General features: G+C 39.0%; 1 protein-coding gene and 1 long non-coding RNA gene across 5 annotated transcripts in view; one reads left to right on the top strand and one right to left on the bottom strand.

The window, feature by feature from the left end:
- Positions 1-24,784, bottom strand: part of FRY (FRY microtubule binding protein) — a 225,898-nt gene that overhangs the window by 2,650 nt on the left and 198,464 nt on the right. For 2 of the 4 annotated variants that reach the window (XM_042460590.1, XM_042460589.1), the window contains 6 exons: positions 21,233-21,382; positions 18,278-18,376; positions 15,751-15,834; positions 7,026-7,043; positions 4,107-4,217; positions 136-338 (listed from right to left, as the gene is read on the bottom strand). In XM_042460590.1, the coding sequence (XP_042316524.1) occupies positions 136-338; positions 4,107-4,217; positions 7,026-7,043; positions 15,751-15,834; positions 18,278-18,376; positions 21,233-21,382 (665 nt within the window). The remainder of the gene's footprint in view (positions 1-135; positions 339-4,106; positions 4,218-7,025; positions 7,044-15,750; positions 15,835-18,277; positions 18,377-21,232; positions 21,383-24,784) is intronic. The other 2 variants (XM_042460592.1, XM_042460591.1) reach the window with 1 other exon arrangement.
- Positions 337-3,598, top strand: LOC121927065. The gene is made up of 2 exons (XR_006103130.1): positions 337-695; positions 2,408-3,598. It is a non-coding gene; the product is annotated as an uncharacterized LOC121927065 (long non-coding RNA).

Below are 24,784 nucleotides of genomic sequence, written 5' to 3'. Positions count from 1 at the left end.
GTCTGTTGATGCTGAAATCTGTGGATGTCAAGTATATGAACAAAGAGGCTGCACTGTACTTCTATACATGTTTCACAGCAATAGTCTTTTTAAAGAAAAATAAAAAAATATATCAGTCACCCAGTTAAGTATTACCTGCATTCCCTTATTTGGTGTAGAGCTTTTCCGAGCTCATTGTTTTTCAGACACTCTAGCATGGACTGAATGGCCACTTCTGTAGAGGTGAACATGGGTTCAGAGGCACCACATTCTATAATCAATGGCTCCATTGCAATGGCAGCACTAGCTTCCTTGAGATTCTTCTTTAACTCACTGAGTTCTCGTGACATATTCAGAAGCTGTGAAGAAAGAAAGATTACATTCATCAAAGTACAATTTATCCTTAACATTAAAAGTAAAACTTAATTGAGGAAAAGAATAACAATTAAGTGTTGATTTTTACACCAATGCAGGATGCATTAGGAACTCTATTTTTGAATATACATTGAAATACACATTTGGTTCCCTGGCCTTTAGAGACCCTGATTTTCACTGAAAGCCAGGCTGCTCACTAATCTCAGGTGCCCTGTTTGTGTCTTAGCAATGGAGAGGAAAGAAAATGGTTGTGGCTGACTGGCATTCTCTGCAAGCCCACTGAGGCTATGAAGAAGTTAGAAATTATTTGGCCAACTTGGAGCCCTGATAGATCCCAGCAGGTAAGCTTTTGATGAGCAGAACTGGGAGACAAGGTCTCCAATCTGGTCCTTTCATAAGATTTATAAGGCAAGGCATCTGCGTGGCTACAGTTATTCTGTGATTTGATAGCTTCCTCACTGTCCTTCCTATTTTATTTTACTTGGCTATGGATGCTTTTTGGCCATCAGTTGATAGAGCCACCAAAGACTTTTACCTGATTGGCTGGACACTCTGCCGTTTTTGGCTTCCTCGTAACAGTTGGCCTAACCTTCCAAATATGGCTTGTGTTTTCGCTGAGGTGTTACATAACGATGTTACAACTAAGAATAGTCTTCTTCTGGTTCATTTGTGTCACCATCTGTGTAGGGATGGATCCAGTTCAAATAGGAATGGGTGTGGAGCACCTTGCTCCACAAACAGGGAAATGCTGAAAGGGATCTAGGAGGATGGCATGCTTGCTAGGTTGGAGGGTGGCGTGCCAATCTGCCAGCTAGGTGATGGAAATGGGTCAATGTTACCCACATATCCCTCTGTGGGCTCAGTAAGTGTAAGCCGCACACTGCCAACATTCCCCAATATTTAATAATTGGCTAGCAGGTAAGCTGTCTGATGGTGGTACCTTGGCTTATGTCATGCTGAACCATGTAAGCAACAGCCAATCAAGAGATCTGGCTTATTTTTATCCATGGTTTCATTTTGTGTGGCCATGTCACTCTCCTCCCTCAACAAAAGAGCTGCATATGCAAATGTTAGAACAACGAGGAAAGAATGTTGGGCCCTTTCATGATTCCAAATAAAATATACTAGTTTGATATTGGCGGAAAAGAGGTGTTTTGGTATTCTATTCGTGTGTACATGGCATGATGGACTTTACACATATTGCAGATGAAAAGCTGTCATGGCAGAATGCACATCTTCTCCTTTCTCCTTAGCATTTTACAATGAAAGGAAATTTCTATTAAATTCATCTTTATATTTTTGTATCTAGTTTTCAAAAAAAGGTGATAAAAATGGATTTTTAAAAATCCAATTTATTCTGTTAACTTAGAGCATGAGCAACTGCCAGGAACTGTGGGACTTCCTTGGAACTCTGTGGAATGCTGAGGGGTGCACACCGATTCCCCCCACCCCCACCCCCCAAAAAACTAGGGCTCATGTTTAAAATTTGGTTCCTAAAATGGCCAACAGCAACCCATGGGATGATATTGGCCATTTCATTGTGTTTTGGGGTCTCTACAGGTGCGTCACTAAGGGGGTTTAGACTACACCAGATGACATATCAGAGGGAGATGCCTGCCTGGTAGCTGAGTTAGGAGTTTGCAGATTGGGGGTGTGAATAAATGAGGATTAGGGGAAAGAGTCAGTCAGGTTTGTGAGTCTGAGGGCCCCAAAAGACAGGCCAAAATAAAGCTGCTTTGGGTCACTTTGGAGGTATGCTGTTTAAATGACACACACGTCTTAAGAGTCCAGAAGCTGTGCCAAAGTTGTGCTCCAGCCCTTAGAACTGGAGCATGGCTTTGGTGCGGCTTCCGGCCTCTTAGGACGCATATATCATTTAAACAGCATACCTCCAAAGTGACCAAAAGCAGCTTTATTTTGGCCTGTCTGTTTGGGCCCTGAGTTAGCTAAGAGAAAAATGTGAAAGTGGAGTACTTGCTTTAAATGTATTCAATTATTCATTTTGTTCAACTTCTGCCAATAAAATCTTGTTTTTGTCTATTATATTTTTCAGCTGAGGCTACTGTACTTTGGTCACATCATGAATGACTTACTAAAAAAGACATTAATGCTTGGAAAAGTGGAGTGCAGTAGAAAGAAAGATCACACTCCAGATGTCTAGACTAATCAAGGAGGTCATGGGCCTGAATCTGCAGGACCTAGGTAGAGCAACTGAGGATAGCGGGGGTTGGAGATGTCTCATCCACAAGATTTCCATGAATCAGGGCCGACTTGAGGGAGGTTAACAACAGCAACAAACAACATATACATAAAGAATGAATTCAGACATGGCATTTCTGGTGGCAGCAAAGGATAAAGACTGTTGGTTTTCAGTGGGAATGGAAGTTACAAAATATTCAACACAGGAACCTTGAAGGCATCTAGTAGGTTCCTCACAGTGGTGGCCACAGCAGTGGGGCAGGGGGAGGACCTTACATTGGTGGTAGAAGTGGGGATAGAGGGAAGCCCTCACTCTTGGTCACAGCAGTGAGATTAGTGGAAGTATTCATGGCAGTGGTGATTAAGGCAGAACCTTACATCTGGTGGGAAAAGAAGCAGGAGCATCACAAAATATGGCCCGGTACAGACAGGCAGTTTGCGGCATCCTCATCGTGAACTAGGGCTAGATGAGGATGGTCATTTAGATGCCCAGCAGCCCTAGTCGGCGAGGGCACCGCCATCATGGCTTGCTGCCCTCCACATGGGGGCACCACAATGGCACGAATATCATGCAGTGCCCAAACAGTGCTGGCAGGAAGTGATGCAATTGGGGCGCACACACGCACCCCTTCAGGCAGCTTCTTTTTACTCCTGGGAGGAAGTGCATTGTTGCCACGCCATTTGGTGGCTGCGGTAACGATGCAGGGCTAAAAGGGGCGGCAAGGAGCTGCCTGTCTGTCGAGCCCCTACATTACTATATAGTACTACCATGCCAGTGTAGCCACAGATATCTAAGGGCACTGGACCTCTTATTGTATATTCATGGGGAATAACTGGAATCATAGATCACCATCATGAATGAGGTTCAATGGGTTACCCACACCTGTCAGTGTAGGGTAGACAGATACTGAGCCAGTCAAGATTTATATACTATTTATTTATATGGTACTTCTATATTCCTGCACTTTTATGTTGTATTTATTCATTTTGTATGTGAATGGCTTATGGTCTAAGCATTAATAAATTACTACTACTAATATGTCTACCAAGCAGCTTACTGAAGTACTGCTATTCAGAGTAGTGCACAAGCAATGGGAAAACTCAGGTTTACATGCTGAGTCACGGAATGTTGCTAACTGAGCTTGAGCACTTGTGAAGATAAGGTAAGGAGCAAGGAGAGAGCTATGTGTATTATTATTGTTATTTCCCCAGATTGGGACTCAAAGTGGCTTACTACAATTAAAGAAGACATCTTTAAAATTCCACAAGATACAAAAGTTAATATAAGATTAAACAATAAAAATAATTAAAAAATTGTATGCCACCTTGAATTCCAGGGGACAAATACGTGCACACATGTAAGATAATTAATAGTTTTTTTCTTTTTGAAATCTCAACACATTTTCACTAAATCATCAATTTTTTTAGTTTTCAGTTCTGAACTTAAATAAGAGTTTTATTGACGACAAAGTCAAATGAAAGAAACAAATACCAAATTGAAAAGCACAGCAATTAGATCCGTAAAAAGCTTTGTTTTTGGTTTTGCTACATACCTCTGGCATTGTACTAACTTCGTGCACTTGTCCGATGAGTTTACAGTACGACTGAAAAAGCAACAACAACTGGAAGTGCAGTTTATATAATCTCTGGCACAGTTCCAATTGCTAAAGAAATAAATTGTAAAAGGGGAAGTTACTATTAAAACACAACAGCTTCCATGTTTTCTGCTTTGGAGAAAAACTGAGAATTAGCAATTACAAAACAATGCTGAAATAAGATTTTAAAAACCTCCACAGATGGTGGAAAACTATTAGGGACAGCATGTGGTATCTATGCATAAAGAGTGTGCATCTCTATTCACTATTCTCATGTGTTAAGAGTAGAGACCCCTCTCTGAATCAGAATGCTCCTATATTTTACCTCTGAAATGAGTTTACTAGATGATCTTAGGACAAACTCTTCCTCCCAATTTCAGTTCCAAAAAGCAATATAAGAATAAATAGAAAAGTCTTATAGGACTATCAGAAAAATTACAAGGTGACAAGAGCTTTAATCTGTCAAAGCACCATATAAATAGTCAATTGTTATTGTCATTATTATTAATGGACTAAATCAAATATTAGTCCCAAGTAGTATAGACCCATTCAAATGAAAGGGATTTGTTACTCACCACTTCCTATTGATCTTTATGGGTCTATGCTAGATAGGAACTGGATTCTGTCGTTCAGATACACATTTTCTCTCTTTTATTATTTCATTAACCCAATATTGCCACAGTGAATCCATTTTACATATTTTGACCCTGATATAATGTGATTCACTTTTATTTTTTGATGGTGATATGAAATATAAGGACAAAATTGATGGGAAATAGTTCCAAATGAATCTGTGTTCAGGTTTTACAATGAAGTAGAACTTAAAAACGTAACCCCTAAAACAATACATTACTAATTCTAAACCACTCCAATGACAGCTCATTTCTGTTTCATATATAATGTAGTGTAACATTACTCTATTACATTAATGTTAGTGTTTCCCATTTAAAAAAAGTTAAAAAGTGTTACCTTTCCCCAAATACAAAATAGGCTATGTACTACTGTCTCCCCAAAATGGACCATTTTTATTGTTTTGTTGGATCATTTACATTCTTTCTTTCTTCCAGCCATTCAAAAACCTTCAAATATATTGTGTCATTTCTTCAAGCAATATTACATTACGTGAAGCAACATTACAAGAATATAGAAATAAAGCTACAGTGGGCCCTTTACATTCGCTGGGGTTAGGGGTATAGGACCCCTATGAAAGGAGAAAAAACGCAAATAAAAAACACACTACAGTCATCCCTCCATTTTTGCGGCTTTGGTATTTGCGGCTTTGATTATTCACGGATTTCATGAATATGTTCTCTCTAGGACTGTCTAGGTCCTCCAGTGCAACTCTGTGGTCAACTTTAACTAAAAGTCGCACTGAAAGACCATTTATAGCTACTCCAGTGCCATTCTATGGTCAGTGTATGTCGGACATTGACCACAGAGTTGCACTGGAGGACCTAGAGATTCCTAGAGAGGTGTCCTCTCAGGTAAAAACAGTGTTTTTGTTATTTGCAGTTTTCCCATATTCACAGGGGTCTTGTTCCCCTAACCCTAGCAAATATGGAGGGACAACTGTACTTTTCTACCCGAAAGAACATATCTGTAGGAGTCTCTAGGTTTTTTTGGGGGGGGGGGGGGGGGGGGGGGTTTTCAGGCTATGAAGCCATGATGCACGCACGCACACACATGGTTTGTTGTTGAATATGGCAAGGCACTCACTGGGTGTCATGTTTACATAATAAATGATCCATAGTTCTGCTCGGAACACCCCCTGATATCTCGGTTGGTTTTTTTGCCATTCAAACACAAACCACACGTGAGATTGTAAATCATTTGCTGTCAACAAGAGTCACATAGTGTGTGTATACACACACAAACACCAGTTACTCCCATGCCAGCATTCTTTGAAGATGCCAGCCACAGATGCTGAAGAAACATCAGGAATAAACTCTTCCAGAACACAGCCACATAACCCAAAAACCCCACAAAAAACTATGGATTCCGGCAGTGAAAGCCTTCAGTCTCTAGGTGCTCCAGCGTAACTCCATGGCCAATTTATTTAACTATAGAACTTGACTGGAGGACCTACAAATCCCTAGAGAAGTGTTCTGTCTAGCAATTTCTAGGCTATCCAGCACAACTCTGTGGTTGTACTGGAAGACCTAGAGATTCTTAGATAGAACATATTAATCAAATCAGTGAATAATCAAATCTGCAAAAGCCAAAGGTGCAAACATCAAGGGCTGACTGTATATAGCAAGAGCATGCAAACTGAATTCTGTGTGCAACATTTAACCCCAAGACTATTTTCCCACCTCTTCCCAATGGTACCCATGTCTTATCCCCACAAATTTGACGATAGGATTCAGCACCCTGGATAGCTTTTTAAAACTTTGAACTAAAGCCTAGAGTAGATTGAAGCCACTGTTTCTAAGTTTAGTCCAGAATGAATTAATGTGATAAATTCTAATTTAATTTTTCATTTTTCCTAGACAAAACATAGAAATTATTTTGTCTTGAAGTAATCATTACATTAGCTCTCTCCCTTGTCAAAATAAGCAGCTGCCTTGATCGTTAGACAAGGCTCTCTCAAGTACAAATAATATTTATATAACATTTCCAAATTGTTTTAAGACAAGGTCAGACAATATAAATGCACTAAGCTACATTCAGGCTCCTCAGGGAACTGTGGAATAAGATGCAGTTTAAACACTACCATGGTAATCATAATAAAAATATTACCATAATCATATACTGAATCGATAAGAACAACAAAAGAAAGAGAAAAAAGGGGAAACATGCTAAGAGTTAAAACAGTGAACTAGGGTGCATTAGTCCATAATTCAATGGACAAAGAATATGAAAGAACTTTTAACTTACTGCAAGAGATTCCATTTGCTACACAGCAAGCATGGCACAGGAAAAAGGAAAGGAAAGAAAGTATAGTGTCAGTGTAATGCATGCAACTGGAAAAGCACAGCCATCATTACTAGTCTGTCAGCAGTATTAGCATGGCTTGCCTGTACTTGCTAAGTGATTCTGGATGTATCAACTGCACAACATGCATGGCACCAGAAGCTTAAATAAAAGTTTGAATAATCATGGTTCTAAAACAGTCACTGTCATTATCTAAAACAAAGCAAGCTGTGCTGGTTCATTTTTTAAAAAATGGACTAGGCAACATGTTTCTGGGGACCACACAAATATGCACAAAACTGTGGCCAAGCTATATTCAGTTCCACCTCTCTTCATCAAGCAAGATGTTACCAAAAGCAGCTATGGGAAAAAGGAGAGGGAAGCTAAGAATGTCAAAAAACATGAAGCCAGTATGGCAAGTCTTAAAATGGGGTGGGGGAAGAGGTACACTGTAGGTTAGGCTACACTATAGGGGTAGGCAAAGTGTGGTCTTCCAGGTGTCCTTAGACTACAGGTCCCATCAGTCCTAACCAGTACAGTCAAAGATGAGGAATGCTGGGATTCCAATCCAACACTTGGAGGGCCACACCCTGCCCACCCTGCTCCATTAGATATCATGAGGGCTTCAAGTTATAAGAAAGACAGCGGGGGATAAAAAAAATAGGTAAATTCACATAGTTATAGACGTATATAATGCAGTAGTTAGATTTATTTCTTCTTCTAATCATTTAAAAAGCTTTAACCATACAGACTTCATGATTTTAAGATCGTCAGTCTCTCTCTCTCTCTCTCGCCTTTTACCCTGTCCCTCTGTGGGTGTTTCCTCCTTTCTTTTCTTTTTTGATCACATGTTACCCAAAGAAGGGATCTTGAAAGTGTGGCTACAATTTTGTGCATTTATTTGATCCTCATAATGATATTGCCTGACTGAGGATTTGGAAAACATCTAGGGTTTTTTTAAAAATCATATTTATTTCTGAAGACCAATCTGAGTTAACTTTAAAAATGGAAAGAATAAAGGTACAGTTAAATTTCTGTAATCTAAACTTGTGAATGGTTCTTGTAAAGGAAGTGTGAGATTACAAATTACCCAGAGTGTCCAAATCACTAACAGAACAGAAGAGGGAGAGGATAGGGAAGCAGCTGTATAAGTGTTAGGAGATCACATGCTACATCTCATTCAAACCCTATGGCCCTGATTCAGAGATTTTCTTGTGAAGCAGCAGTCTGTGTCAAACAAGAAAATGCTCCTCCCCCCTGCCCCAGGTATGCTAGGCTCAGACAGCACCAATTACCTATTATGAGAAAGAGGATAGGGATCAAATTTACAATCAGCCCTTCCCCAACAGTTGGCATCTAGTCAAAGAAGACTGTTTCCTATCTTTTCAACAGAGAGTCTGGGCAACTCATGTGTCAGAAGCATCATTTACAAGGATAACCACAACTTCTGTCCCTCACTAGATCAGGTTTGATAACCTCCATGTTTACAAGTCTGATAGACAGCTGTTCCATCACTCCCAAAGAAACAGACATGGATGGAGAAGAGCACACAATCCAGCAATCATTGTACAAAGCCCCATTGAATAAATGGGGGTTGCCCACCAGATGTTCTCTAATTGAATAAAATTCTAAGGTTAGTATGAAGAAGAGGATGGGTATAACCCAAGAGCATATAAAATGTCATGTCAGTATCCTTTTATATCAACTTTTAAAATTTCAGTTGGTTTGCACCATATAAGCCAACTGCAACAATGCAGTAACAAATACCTGCTATGCTTCTATCCCAGAGTAAATAAATTTCTAAGAACTCACTATATATCCCTATCAAAACCAAAACATTTTGATACAGGTTGTTTTTCCTTTTCTTATTGGGTACTAAACTCTAAGTCAGGAATGGAAATATATAGTCTTCCAAATGTTAAGTGCAACTTCCATTCACTACTGCCTACTCTGGCTTGAGCAGATAGGAACTACAGTTCAATAATATACTTATGATCTATATCCCTAATCAGACTTTTAAAAAATACTTATTGTACTGAGAGAAGTAAAAACCACATTTTCTTGTCTTAAAGAAGATCACTATGATAATACTTGACAATTATTGAGTTTTTAAAAAAACTCTTTAACAGTCTTCACTGCATATACAATAAATTTAATCTTTTTGCACCTCCTAAACAGCCATTACCAAATATTCTTAAATAGCTGGCATGCCCTGTTATATATGCAATTAATCCAACTATCAACATGTCTAAACCTCTTAGTTGAAAACAATGGGCAGGCCCAGTCTTTACATCTGAATGCAATTGGTAAATGCTGGATGACTTCACCCCACATACCACTTTTAGAAAATGGATGTATCTTGATTGAACACAGTCAAGATTGGACAAATTGCTTTTGATGTTAGGTATCTTCAAGTTGATTAAGGCCTAAGGTGACCATATCACTGGATTTTCTTGGCAAGATTTATTCAGAGGAGGTTTCCTATTGTCTTTCTATGAAGCTAAGAGGATATGACTTATACAAGGTCACCCAAGTATGTTTCCACGACTCAGAAGGGCTTTGAAACCTGTTTTCCCAGAGTCCTACTCCAGCATTGAAGCCACTTTACCACATTGGTTCCTATAGCAAATTTGCTGTTGTTGTTGTTAACCCTGACTCAAGTCAACTCTGACTCATAGTGACCCTGTGGATGAGACATCTCCAAGACCTCCAGTGCTCTGCTTAGGTCAACACTGTTTCCTTCCTGATTGAGTCTTAACTATCTGGCATGCAGCCTTCCTCTCTTTCTGCTACCACTCTAGCTTTCCTAGCATTATTGCCTTTGTGGAGTCGAAGGATTTAATGGCTGGAATCCATGGTTTTTTGTGGGGTTTTCAGGCTATGTGGCCATGTTCTAGAAGAGTTTCTTCCTGGCGTTTTGCCAGCATCTTGACAGAATCTGTGAAGCATTCTCTGAAGATGCCAGCCACAGATGCTGACGAAATGTCAGGAAGAACCTCTTCTAGAACATGGCCACATAGCCTGAAAACCCCACAAAAATCTATTACTGTATTGCCTTTTCCAGACTAACCTCCAGCTGAATTAACCAAATTGATCCATTTACTCTTTCACCACTTCTCTCGATGGTCTCTTGGAATAATTCGACCTGTGTCGATTCTTAGTTACAAAATTTGTAACTAAGTACACTGTACTGGGAATATTGTATTCTATCTTGATGTTTATGTGTATTTTTAGCAGAAAGAGAGAGGCTTAAGGGAATCAGAGAATTTTTTTTATTATTGTCTGTATATTTGTTTTTACTGGACTGTTGTTACTCGCCTAGATCCTGGAAGGGAGAGGCAGGATATAAATAAATATTTTATTATTATTATGATTATTTATTATGCCTTCTCATGATGCCAGCCTCAATTTGATCATCTTGGGCCCTGGACAGACGGGCCTTTTAGCACGTAATGAATACATGCTAGGGTTGTATCGGGGCATCGCTTACAGATGCCCCATAACCCTAGCACGTATTCCGTACGTCAAAATGGCAGTGCCCTGTACACATGGGCGCCACCATTTTGACGCAACAGACACTTAGTGTCCGCACGTCGCGGCCCACTTGTGATATTGCAAGTGCGCCATTGGCGCACTCAGGTGTCACAAGCAAAGTGCACTCACTTCCTTTGCTGTGAGAGGGAGATGCGCTGTTTGTCTGCTGCGGCTTCCTCGTGCAGCAAAACAAGGCGCTGGCAGACCGCCCTTTTTAGGGTGGTCTGTACCCCGCCTTGGCTTCCAAGAAGAGTTCATGCTTGATCTGTTCTAGGATCCATTTGTCTGTCTTTTTGGCTGCCCACAGTATCCTCAGCACTCTTCCCCAGCTCCATATCTAAATTAGTAGATTTTCTTTTTATCTGCTTTATTCATGTGCCAGCTCTCACATCCATACATAGTGATTGGGAATACAGTGGCTTGGATGATTCTGACTTTAGTGCTCAATTGTATATCATTAACTTTTAGAATCTTGTCTAGTTCTTTTATAGCTGCTCTTCCCATTCATAGTCTTTTTCTGACTTCTTGACTGTAGTCTCCATTTTGAACAATGTGTGATCCAAGGTACGGGAACTTTTTAACTATTTCGATTTTTTCATTGTCTAGGTTGAATTTATGTAGCTCTTCCATGGTCATTAATTTCATTTTCTTTATGTTCTGCTTTAAATCTGCCTTTGCACTTTCTTCTTTGATTTTTTGTAGTAATTGCTTCAAGTCTGTGATGTTTTTGGCTGGTAGCATGGTGTCATGCACATATTTTACATTGGTGATGTTCCTTCTTCTTATCTTTACTCCTTCCTCTGAGCTTAAACCAGCTTTTTATATTTTTCTGCATTATATTTTCTGCTTACAAGTCGAACAAATAAGGTGACAGAATGTAGCCTTGCCTGACCCCTTTCTAACTGGGAACCATTCTGTTTCTCTGCCTTCTCTTCTCACAGTATCCTCTTGTGCTAAGTACAGATAGTTCATTATGACTGTCAGTTGTCATGGTACTCCCATTTCTTTGGGACCATTCTATAGCTTTTCGTGATCTATGGAGTCAAACATTTGCTTTGTTATAGTGTATAAAGCATATGCTGATTCATTTTTGGAATTTTTTCTGTGCTCCATTAGCTAGTGCATGTTTGCAATGTGGTCTCTAGTGCCTCTTCCTTTCCTGAAACCTGCTTGCATCTCTGGGATTTCTCTCTCCATGTAGCAAGTTTACTACATTATAATATCTGCATCAATTACCTCTGCTGATAGTTCTCAACATACTTTTCTGTCAAAGAAAACCAGGTGTGTGTGCACTGCACAAAACAAAATGCTCCTAAAAGGCAACTCTTGTCCTGAAGTACTGTTAATGGAAAACAAATGACTGATATCTGTAGTGCAGAACAAGAGTATACTACATACAAGAGTATAGCTAAATATCAGACTAAGTTGTAATTCAAAACAGGAAATTGCTGCTGTACTAGTCTGAGAAAATAAAACAGATAAGATGACACTTTTTTGGGCCAGCTTCTGTTGAGTTCTAAAATGTATATTATGAAGCAGGGATCAAACACTATGAAATGGGGAGGGGGAGGAAAGAATATAACCAGGCCTCAAAAAATTAGTAGAGAGGTTGGGACAGTACCATTGGCGGTGTTCCCAGCAAACCTGCCTTAAATTGTATAATGAAGTGAGAGCAGTTGCCAGGAAAGAGTACAGCCATGCCAGCCCAGATTAGGAAAGCTTAAAATAGAAAGAGGAGGATGTGGAAATTTGTGTATGGTCCAAAGGTTGCTTTCAAGTTAATGCTTACATTACCCTAGACTAGCCAAATCCTTATGGAAAAGTAATGGAGCAGGAACAGTTGAACCTTAAAATGTTACAAATAATGAGAGTATTATCAGCATGACCACCTAAGCCTGGCCATAAGAGACAGAAAAGGCAAAGGGAAAGGACATGTTGGGCACAACTATTAGCTGGAGAAACAACTGTTACTGGGAGACTGTAACTATTCCTCCCCCAGGATGAATTCTCAGGTACAGGAAAGAATAGACTGGAAATATGGATGAAAGGGAATAGTATAGCACCTTTCACATCAATCAGATTATAATAGATTATAATGAGTGTAATGAAGTCCAGATCTTTAAGAGCTTCTTTTCAATATAGTTTCATGAAAGTGAAAATGTCACTTAATGCAGAATTCCTAAGTTTGAAAGTAAGCAAAAATATATTTTAAAAAATGCATACGCCAAACCTGTCTTTTATGTTCAATTCGTAGAAGATAGTGGAATCATCTTGGAGTCTGGACTTGGGAAAATTAATTACAGGACATTATGGGGGCCCAGAGAGCCAATGTTGCTTGAATGTTAGACTTGGACTCTGGGAGACCAGGGTTTGATCCCTGCTCAGCCATAGAAATCCACTGGGTAATCTTGAGCAAGTCATCCTCTCAGCATAAGACAAACCTCCTCTGAACAAACATTTCCAAGAACACCCTGGATGTGGCTGCCATGAATTCTGATTGACTTGAAGGTACATCAAGACAACAACAATAGTGACTTATTTCCCTCTTTACTTTCTGACCACTACCGTCACTGCCATTAGGCACCATCTATCACCAGAAGCCACTTGCTTTGCTTTTCTAATGTGTAGAATGAGATTTCAGGGGACTGTAGAAGAGCAAGGAAAGAAAATCCTTCTAGAAGTACTACATGCACTTTCTCATAGTCCAGCGCTTCTCTCTCCTAAAGAACATAGTGTGAAGGGCAAGATCAGCCCTTCATACAACCAAATGCTGTAGCCAGCGTTATTTCCTTCCATCTCACTCGAAAGAATTTTGCTCTAGCTTCCAGTTGCCCTGGAATTGCCAGGACAACCAACTGGATTAGTTGGAACAAATTGGATTAAAACAATTGCTACCTGGAAATTACAACTATTCCTCCCCCAGGATGAATTCCCAGATAGAGGAAGGAACAGACTAGAAACTAACCTTCATTGCCAGGCTAATAGTGTCTCTTCTCCTTCCACATCCCTTTGTTTGTGTATCTTTTAAAGTTTGCTCACCTGAGGAAAAGGCCTGCATTTTATTTTTTCACTGAAGTGAATTGATTTAGGAAACATCTGTCTGAAACGTGCAGCAATAATAACATAAAATAGCTAGTGTTGAGTGATATTGTGTAATGAGGATAATGTGATTTGCCATGACAGTTAAATACTAGGTCTGGCTAAGTGGCTAGTCTCTTTTCTTAATAGGATTTAGAGTTACATATTGCTTTCAGTGGTTTGGGATATAGGTGTTGTTGCTTTTTTAAACACTTACAAATGCATGGCATCTTTTTGAACACAGAAGGGATGGTAGTTTAATTATTTGGGGGTATTTAACTGTATATTTGTGATGTACTTAGGTTTTATTATTTTTGTAGTTATGCATAAAATTTTATGCATATATTATGCAGCAACTGCAATCTGTAAATATTATGTCAGACACAAAAAGATGAGGCAAACTGTTATCAAATGCAGAATTCTAAGGACAGCTATTTTTCAGAATGACTTTGCATTATAAGATACATCTCAATGTTTCCTTTCATATCTTGAGATATTATCTGTCTATTTAAAATCTTACTGAATGTAAAAGTACACAATAATTAGCCATTAAATTTACCTGTTAAAATTCATGAACAGCAGTGAAGAATTGAATGTTTTCTGGAAACAGCTTGACTGTTCAGAAAAGATGCCAACATGGCATTGGAAGATTTCTTGGATTGTATTTTCTTTGAAAACCTACTGCTACTTGGCATGGAAAAAGGCAGGAAAATTCAGTTTTAGGCCAGGAAGGTTGTGGGTTGAATGGTTTGTCAAGAACCATGGTATGCTTCAAATAACTATGTTCAGTGATAACTACAAGTTTTGACCGAGACAAAACAAATGATGACTAGAGTGTGATTCTATGTATGTCTAGTCAAAAGCAATTCCCACTGAATTTAGACTGTTTCAAGATACTGTATACAATAGAGTCTAAACACAAACATGTGCTCATTTTTAAAGAATCAATACATACTGGTAAGGACTACCCACAAAAAGTACATTATTTTCCCCCATCACTTGTGAAATCTTTTTTTTTTAGTGTAAGCCATTAGCTGATATAAAGGGTTTAATATAATGCTTAATATAATTCACACCCTGATATAGCACTGCAGTAAAATTAGATTCACTTGACAAAAACCACTTTCCTCTTTCAGTCATTAGAATAAAGAGAAACATTAGGTTTTAATGTACATCTGCTCTTTTGTAAAACCATAATAAATTCACCAGTACTGTTCATTTAAATTAGAGTTGAGATACTTGTAGTTCTTTAGATACTGTTGAGTGACAGTTCCCATGCTCCCTAACTGGGGATGAGGGGAACTACATTCCAACAATATCCAGAGACCACAGGTCTCTGACCTCTGCTTTTCCAAAATTATATCAAAAAAGGTAGTGGAAAGCTTACTCAGCAATATTGCTAAAAAGGGTTCAATACAGAGTAAACAGAGCTCAAACGCAGAAGAAAAGATCTAAGGTCTGGTGCAAAGACCTCAAAGCTGCTTGTGCAAACTTTCCTTCATCCTGTGTTGCTCATATTGCCAAAACCAAGAGGAGAAACAGCATAAAAGGATAAAACAGATGATGCAAGGAAGCAAGGTAATAAGCAGGTTTTTAAGAGGTGCAAAACCCAACAGAACAGTAAAATCAGAGAATTATGAAGATTAACAGTTAACAGACATGGAAAGGCAAAGAAAAATAAATCTAGTTCTTATAACACCCACACACAACATGTAGTAACTAAAGAGCATCTCCAGATACTAAGGCTAATGGGAAAGGACTTCCAGGCAGATTGGATCTGTTTTTCTAAAAATTAAACACTCAAAATTAATTTAGTGAGACTTAATTTTCTTTTACCAAATAGCAGAGGATAGGTACCTCTTCCCTGGGCCCTAAAAGACTTGAGCACACTAACTAAGACATGCTGGAGAATAATGGGGGAAGTACAGCACCTACTTAATATTAAATACTATGTTTGCTCTGATATTATATTGTGCCTATGGTCTCAAACAAACACAATACACATGAAAGTCTTTCCTCTAGTTAAAATAATACAAAATTGTCAAGTGTGGAAACAAGAGAACAGAAAATGTTTTACCTTTTCCTCTGAGTCTCCTGGCTGACACGTGATAACACCATCTGTTGAACCTCCAGCAAATGTTGCCTTGCAGTTTGCCAGCCACTGTTTTTGTGGGAAAGTAAGAAAATATCAGAAATACAATCAACAAACTGCTTTGAAGCCATAGCTTGATCACTTAGAAACTGTTACTTTTGATTATGTTTTTGAGATATTGGTGAGTAAGATTTTGTTAACATGAGTTCACAAAATACTGATTTCCAAGTAAGTTTACATCATAAAATTGATTAATCAATGTGCTAAATTCCTAACTGAGGACAAGATTAAACAGCAAATACTTCAAACGTAAATGCATTAGCTGTGCAATTCCAAGAATGTTTGTTAAGAAGTAAGTACAATAAGGTTCCATGAAATCCAGACTGCAGCTTAACTATTTATTCATTTATTGAATTTTTATCCTGCCTTTCTCTCAAGATGGGATTCAAGGTGGCTCACAATAAATTCAAAAGCTCAAGCTAAGACATTAATTTACAAAAGCTAAGTAAGAATTAAACAACAGTATTATTTAAAAACATTATTAAAAAGACATAAACACTCAAAACATATTTAAAGATTAAAAAATACAGTACAGTACACCACTTTGCACATAAAATCAGATCTCAAACAGATCTCCTATGTAAGGTAGTTCCACAGCCAAGGAACAGGAACAGAGAAGGTTCACTCTCAAGTCCTCACCAACTGTGCCTGTGAAAGTGGTGAGATTGAGAGAAATCCCCACCCCTGTAAGCTTCCACTGGCTTGTATAAAGAAGATACAGTCTTTTTGGATAGTCTGGACCCAAGCCACGTAGGGCTTTGAAGGTCAAAATCAGAACTGTGAATTCTGTCTGGAAAAGGACGGCTAGCCAATGGAGCTGTTTCAGCAATGGAGCCACATGTTCCCTGTAAACAAGCCTGGTCAACAGCTTGGCTGCAGCATTTTAGATCCACTAAAGTTTTGCAACAGTTTCCAAAGGCAGTCCCACATAGAGTGTGTTATAGCAGTCCCAATGGGATGTAATCGAGACATGTGTCACCACAGCCAGATCTGACTTCTCAAGAAATGGGCATACATGGCATACTAGATTTAATAGTGCAATACACTCCTGGCCACAGCCAAAACCTGAGCATCCAGGCTCAGATAAACCTGAGATTTCAGTGTAACCAGCATAGACACCTCTCTCTTGTCCGGATTAAGTTTCAATTTGTTCACCCTCATCCCGTCCATTACTGACAGCAGACACTGGTTTAGTAAAGAAACAGCTTCCTTGGAATTGGAGGGAAAGGAGATACTATATCATATATACTTGACTGTAAGTTGACCTCATGTATAACTCAAGGGCAATTTTTGGGGCCAAAACTGTGGATTTTGATACAACCTGTGGATAAGTCGAGGGCACTCTCTGTCCCTGCCTCCGGTTAAGAAGGAAGCTGTCAGCGGTTAAGAAGGAAGTGTGAGGTGTTCAGCAGCAACTCCCAATCAATCAACACACACAAACCACACATGCAAACAAACACAGGCATGTGGGGGAAGGCAGATGGGAAGGAAAGCACACTCTGTCTTAGCAGCTGTTTAGAAGGACACTGGCTTGTCATGTATATAAGTTGACCCAGGATTCTGGAGTTATACATTTGGGGGCATAAATTTCTTGACTGATAGTCAAGTATATACTGTAAGAATTGTGTGTCATCAACATACTTAGAGATTGGCTGATGGTTCTCTAGTATATTGGGGTCCAGGGAGGATTCCGCCCCGCCCCCCAAATAATGGCCTCACCACAGCCTCTTTTAGACCAAAGGGAAACCTGCCTTGATGCAGTGAGACATTCACTATAGCCACAAAGGGCATGGCTTTCACCTCTGCAAGGATACTGTCCACATCCTCAGGTTGCACAAATTGAAATATATCCAATGACACTGGACAAGCAGGGGCCAAGGCTATATCCACCAGACCTGTACCAACTACTGCATCCATTTCAGAGTGGATTTGAGAGATTTTATTCACAGTGCTGTGCAAATTCTTCACAGTGGGCTACTGAATGGTTTACCCACTGCTCTTGTGGGACAAAATGTAAAAGGCCCCTGCCCACTCAAGACAGCTCTACTGGACGACACTGCGAATGCAGTGGTGGCAGTGAAGAACGATTTATTTCCTACCACCACTGCTAAGGCATAGGCTTTCCCAAGAGCCCCATCGAACTCATTCTGAATCTTCCGCCGTCATTGCTCAGATCTCTGTCCCACTCATTTCATCACCACCAGCTCCCGAGTGAACCAGGGTGTTCACTTGACTCTACTCTGCGGAATACCTATTTTAGTTTTAGCTCTTATCCTGTGAGATACATAGTCTGAAAACAAAGAAAATACAGTGATATATTATAAATAATCCCATATCTGACTAGAAAAAAAGCAAACTGATTATATAATTTCTGTGCATATTTGAAATTTTAAAGTACTACTATGGCACTACTATGACTATATGAAAAATAAAAGAAAGAAAACATACTTACAGAAAGTGTTGCTTCTTTCCTGTTGTTATATGTGTCTAAATATTCTTGCAGTTCCAAAACACTAAATTTTAGTTTCTCAAGAAGTCCACATGAAAGAAGCTGAAAACATACAATGTAGACATTGTAGTGAGCATTACTTATTTATTTGTATTTTTACTGCAGACCAAATAAGTCAAAATATCAAGTTCAAGAACCTGATAATGGACGTCTGATTATCATCTTGTCTGAGTCGCTTATATTATTCATGTATTATTGTCTTCTGATCTTTCTGTATATCACATTTGGACTCTATGTATATTTAATGATTGTGGAATCAATGTCCAGAGAAGAGCAGCCAATTTGTCAAAGGTCTGGAACCCAAGCCTTATTATCAGGAACCATTTAGGGAATGAGAGAATAGAATAGAATGGAATGGAATAGAAGACCAAAGGAAACACAATAAATATTTTTAAATATCTGAAGGGATGCCATGTAGAAGATAGATCAAGCTTGATTTTTGCTGCTCCAGAGACGAACATGAGCCAATGGATTCATATTACAAGAAAAGAGATTATACCTAAATATTGAGATGAATGTCTTTACTGTAAGAGCTGTTCAATTGTGGAATGGACTTCCTCAGCATGTGGATACTCTCTCTCTTTGAGGTCTTTAAACAGAGTTTGTATGGGCATCTTTCAGGAATATTTTAGTTGTGTATTCCTGCATGGCAGGGGGTTGGACGAGATTGCTCTTGCAGTCCCACCCAACACTAAAATACTATGATTCTACCTGTTTCATATCGGTCGGAATGGCTACAAATCCCATCTTTCAAATTCTCTTCCTTCTTAAAAGTTATGCAATGAATTCCTAATTGGTTTTCTAAATACTTAATCTGAACTGTGGGCACTGCTTCTTTCTTATTAGTTTCCACTAAAACATTCCAAAGCTTTCTCCCCAAAAAGATTTCCTTTGAATGGAGCAATTTTGAAATTTGCTCATAATTTCTGATCAACCTCCTGATATTTCCTCCATAACGATCTCCTACTGATATGTGATGATGTAACAGACTTGGCTGCAAAAGAGACAGAATCTTGAGTGGCATCTGCCACAAATTGTATCACTTTCTAAATCTCTTTTACTGTACATTGCAAGCCATGTGCCCTACACCTGCTTTTCCTCTAATATTCCACCCTGACAGCAATACAGCTGTACCAAACAGTAATGCTGCTACTAAAGGTCTTACAGCCTGCAGTCTCATGTGTTTTCTTCAACGCCCTGTCTGCTCACCTTTCATCCTTGTTAATATGTCACCTTCTTTATTCACCAAGTTCCTAAAATTAATGCTGCTAGTAGTGCATCCAACATTGGAACAGCTTACTGTTCCATTACTTGATTCTCAAAGTTATAAAATTTCTGAGACATACTTGACAAATAAACACATGCTATTTACTGGAGTTTCCCATTCTAATGCAGTCAGCTCCTTAAATATGTTTGGCAATTTCATATTCTTAGGCACTGTTTTTCTCAAAACCAAGCTCCTCTTCACCGTAACTGAAATGCTAATATTTCCCTGAATCATTTTGTTACTTTGATTCACTTGCTCTCCGCCTAGCATTTTTAACACTCCGCGCATTAATGACCTAAAAGCATCTGCTGCAAAAAAGTCTATGGCACCTCATACTCTGCTTCACCACATGATGAAGTATCATTTTTCCCATCACTCAGCTCTTCCTATATTGTCTCAATCAGTTCAGGTTCTCCTTCATACTAATCTGAGAAATCTGACTCTGGGTTTCACTCTGGTACATTTAAATTGATAACTGCCTCACTTAATTGGAACCACCTCATTCAAAATTAAATGTCTAGATTTAGTCTTGCATTTCTTCCTCCTTGCCTCTCTTCACTCTGCAGACTTTGCACTCCCCTCAACTCCATTAGCTGAAAAATCTCTTAAAGTCTGATTAATATTTTTCTGTTGAAGTGAGTTCATTATATTTCTATCCACATACCTACCTTTCTTCTGAGAAATTCATTAGGGAACTCATATAAACAGAAACATTTAAATTCATTCTAGTGCTGCAATAATTTAATTATTGTTTCAATTATTTTATGATTAAATCCTGAAGCATGTACATCAAACAGTACATCAAACAGAAGGTGGAGCAGTTTTAATTGCAGCCTCTAGTTCCTTATTAACCATGTCTCTAATTTAAGAGTTCATTTTGTCTAAATCAGACCTTCCTCTTGAATTCACTATCAACACAGGGAAAGACAGCTGCTAACCTGAAAAAAATTGTTGTTGCAAAAAAAAAAAAAAAATCACAGCAGGGACAGACTGTGTGTGCTTAAACACTGAAGAAAACTGATGCAGGTCATTGGGCAACATGGAGGTGTTTCAAATCTCTGTTCTCCCCTCCTGTTTACATTAATGGATTGTTCTGGCATTCAGCACTGTTTAAGGCTTTAAACCACTGGCACTGTGAATTCAGACTAGATGCATATTTGCAGTCAGTGCGATTACTACAAAACCTGTGTCATGTGATATTCATAAAAAGCTGCAATCGACAACCAAGCTGCTGTAGCCAAATTATCTCTGACAAAGAAAGACTGTAAGATGGTGGACCAGTTGAAGTCCAGGCACTTTGAGTCATAGAGTCTACCTGTACTTCCACTGATAGAGATAGGTCCTTACTCACTCCTTCTGATGGATATAATGGGGCTCATGTGCACCGTGTGGCCATTGTGCCATTCTCCCACTCTCCTGGCGGCTTCCACATAAGCTGGAAGCCGCCTATAATGAACCCACATATAGCACGGGCTCACTGTATAATAAATATAAGGCCTTCTATTAAGCCTCAACATGTATTTCCAAAGGAGCTGACAAGTCTATATAGGAAAGATAAAATGAATTTATCTTTACCACAATGGTTGCAATGTATGACTTCTCAATATGTCTGGTTGTGCTTATATACTCACAGTTTCAGCATCTACAAAAAGAGTAGGGCATTCCGAACATGATGTCAGCATCTGCGATGAGCTCACAAACTTTGATCCTATTCCTCGCAGATTGTCACCAAGGTAGCTGGCAGCATCACAAGTTAGAAAGCAGAATCTTTTCTGGATATTCTGTAAAGCAAAATTATGCTCAATACATATGATGTTTAAATTAATGCATACTTAACCTTTATAAATACAATGTGTGTTTTACATTTATAAATACAATAGCAGCGTCTCATCTTTCTGTATATTGCAGAGGAGAAATACATGTGTCCTGTGGGTTGTGAGAGACTATTTCTATAAGGTTATCAAAATGCATTATGATTTGACTATAAAGTATTACAGTAAGTTTCTATAAACAAGTCCAACTCTTTGTACTGCTAGCAAAAAGATGGTATTCTTGTTTTGTACCTCTTCCCTGTTCTTTCCTGTTAGCTTTCAGGCAGCTTTGACTCATTCTGTTTCTGTCATCAGTAACAACCAACATGTCAATTCTCTGCCCATTTTGGGCATTGTTTTGTTACTACCCAACGCCAAATGTCCTATCAAACAACGTAATGAGTGTTCTGATGCCAAGTTTACAGGAGGGGAAATCATGAGAGAAGCTTCTGTGTAGCTTTCCCTTCTGGCCAGAACTGGTTGGCAAGAGTGTTATCTGCTGCTTGTGAGAGTTCCAGTATACTGAGTTGCAGCTGGAAGCTAATCTGCACCCAGACGCTTCCTGATTTGGTAGCTGGTAGAACCCTCAAAAGAAAGATTTTTCCTAACAGGGTCCTGCACATATGATATCATTAGTTTAAGATAAACTGTTCAAGCCACCTAGAAACACAAACAACTATCCTATAAATTTAAGACCTCTGTTAATTTAAAATATTGCATGATATTTTCACTCTATCATCTTGCAAACCACCATGGGAATTTGTTCTGTTGCTATCAGTGCACTGTTATGTGTCAGTCCCGCCCAGAGTGTATTGTACAACAGAATGGCAAAAGGAAGTAGTGTTGATCCTATCAGTAAATGACATTTTTTAAATATTCCTCTTTTTTGTTGAATAAAAGCAACTGAAAAAGTACACCAGGAGCACCAGGAAGAGTTTGTGGGCTGAAGGGACAGCTACAGCATTCATAATTTTTTTTACTGTAAACCACTTATTTATTTCATTGTATCAAGCAGTACACGAAGAAAATAAAAGAACCCAAGAAAGAAAAAAGAAAAGAAAAGATGCAACCACTTATAGAATGCTTCCAGTTAATGGACTGCAACAATAAAAGTGTCTAGCTATCCTAATTACCCTTAGGATAATTGCTTGGGAGCTCTGTAAAGAGAGACAGGAATAAGTAGAGATTTGATGAGCAGAAGATTTTGTGCATAAAGGAGATTATGGGAAGGGGATCATTACTTTCTTACTTTCCCAAGCTGAAGACTCTATAGTCAGGAGTGGACAAAGTACAGCCTGTATGTAGGCTGCATTCAGCCCTCGGGAAGGGTCAGTCTTCTTTTTGCAAAATGGGTGTGGAAGGTATTTCTAAGATGTTTGGAGGCCTCCTAGCCATATGGCGTAAAACATCATTTTTACAATTTCCCCCCCAAAAAACATTTTTAATCCTTCAAATGCCCTCTAGAGGTTGTGGGAGTCATTTCCACAACATTTTGGACTTCCTGGGCCAATTTAGAAGAAGATACTTAATGTTTACCTCATTTTAAAAAAGAAAAAGGCCTTTCCTGGGCCAATTTAGGCCCAGGAAAGGCCTTTTTCTTTTTTAAAATGAGGTAAACATTAAGTATCTTCTTTTCACTTGTTAAAAAATGGCCTGCCCTCATCCTAAAATGTCCCAGGAAGACCCCAAAACATGATGAAAATTGTCCTCATGTTCAGGGTGTCACTAAGGGGGGGTGTGGGTCCACACCAGGTGACACCCTAAGGGAGAGTGATACCTCTGCTCCCCAGACATATGGCCTTTGGCAGAGATGGACTGTGGAGTTCACTTGCGTCCTTTTAAAATAATGAAGAGATGGTGTGAGTGGGATGAGGCTCATTGGGAGGAGAAAGAGGGCCCGTTTTTAAAAAAAATTTTTTTTTAAATTTTAATTTAAAAAAATTAAATTAATTAAAAGTATTGTTTACATAGATTTATACAACTGAAATGTCCATAATACATCAAGTCTGATAAAGAATAAAGGGAAAATTCAGCAAATACAAAAAAAAAAAAAAGGGAAAGAAAGAAAGAAGAAAACAGGAAAAAATAGAAAAAATATAAGAATAATAGTAAAAGAACTTCCTCTCAAACCGGACTTAGAATTTTTCCCTAATTCAAATCTATTGTCTTATTAACCCCAAAATATACTTAAAATACCAATAGTCCCATCTTAAATCATAAAATATCCATTATAATTCTTGAAAACATTACTTGTCCACTTTATAATTTAATCACATTCACATATTAAACTATCAATCCTTAAATCCCCAAGTCATTAGTGCTCCCCATCTTTTTAAAATATTAAATAATAATTATTAAAAAGGTTTCTTTAAAACATCAAATCTTGGCAAATTTTCTCTTTAACCAACCACATGAAACAGGTGCATGTAATACATTCAGGCTGTGCATATGATATTGTAATTTAAAGGTATAATTTTAATGTTGGTAGTTGTTTTATGTCACAGCATACATTACATTCCTTATATATTGGAATTATAGAGTAACACAGTACAAAAAACATTGTGAGGATCTGTATGGTGTATATGGGAGAAGGTCAATGGGTGGGGATACCACAGTTACTCCACAGGTGATGCCAACCTAGTGATGTCTCAGGTGCTTTCTGCACTGGCATTTGGGACGTCCGGAGGACGTCCATTTTAAAAAGGGGGCGTCTCTTATAGACGCCCCTGTAGTACGCTCGTCCGACCCTTCTACATGGCCGGCGCCATCTTTGGCTATTGGACGCTGAGCGTCCGTAGGGTCGCGTCCTTGTGACGTAGCGAGTGCGCCCCTGGCCTCGCGCTCGCAAATGCGACGGAAAAGAAGCTCCATTTGGAGCTTCTTTTTGGGTCCGCGCGGGAGTCGCGCCGTGTGGAGCTCCGGCTCCCCCGCAGACTACCGGCGGCGGCGGCAGAGCGCCGCAAAGTGGCGTATGTACCCCGCTCACTTTCCTTAGAAGCTCATTAACCTTTCACAACTGCCCTACCTTGAGGTAGTCTAATATAATGGATTACACCTGCTTTAGCCTCAGGGGGCACACTTGCTTGTCTGCCTCAGAACCCAAAATATTAATTCCACCTGCAAGTACAGATTCCCTCCCAGCCTTACAAAAGTTGACAGCCTGGGAAGAAGGCATCAGGGAACAAACCAAAAGGTTTAACACCTGCAGTTGAGAAATAAGATATTATTAAAATGTTGATCCTTTGATTCCTTGAATTTTTTATTACCTTAAACAGGAAGAGACACATGAAAAGTATATACTGCACAGGAACCAATCTGAGTCACACATGAGTTGGTTGATATGACTACGCCAAGCTTCTTCGCATCGTCACA

This window comes from Sceloporus undulatus, chromosome 3, assembly GCF_019175285.1.
Source record: "Sceloporus undulatus isolate JIND9_A2432 ecotype Alabama chromosome 3, SceUnd_v1.1, whole genome shotgun sequence".
NCBI classification, from domain to species: domain Eukaryota; kingdom Metazoa; phylum Chordata; class Lepidosauria; order Squamata; family Phrynosomatidae; genus Sceloporus; species Sceloporus undulatus.
Note: the sequence above shows the minus strand (reverse complement) of the source record. Positions and strands in the feature narration are given on the sequence as shown.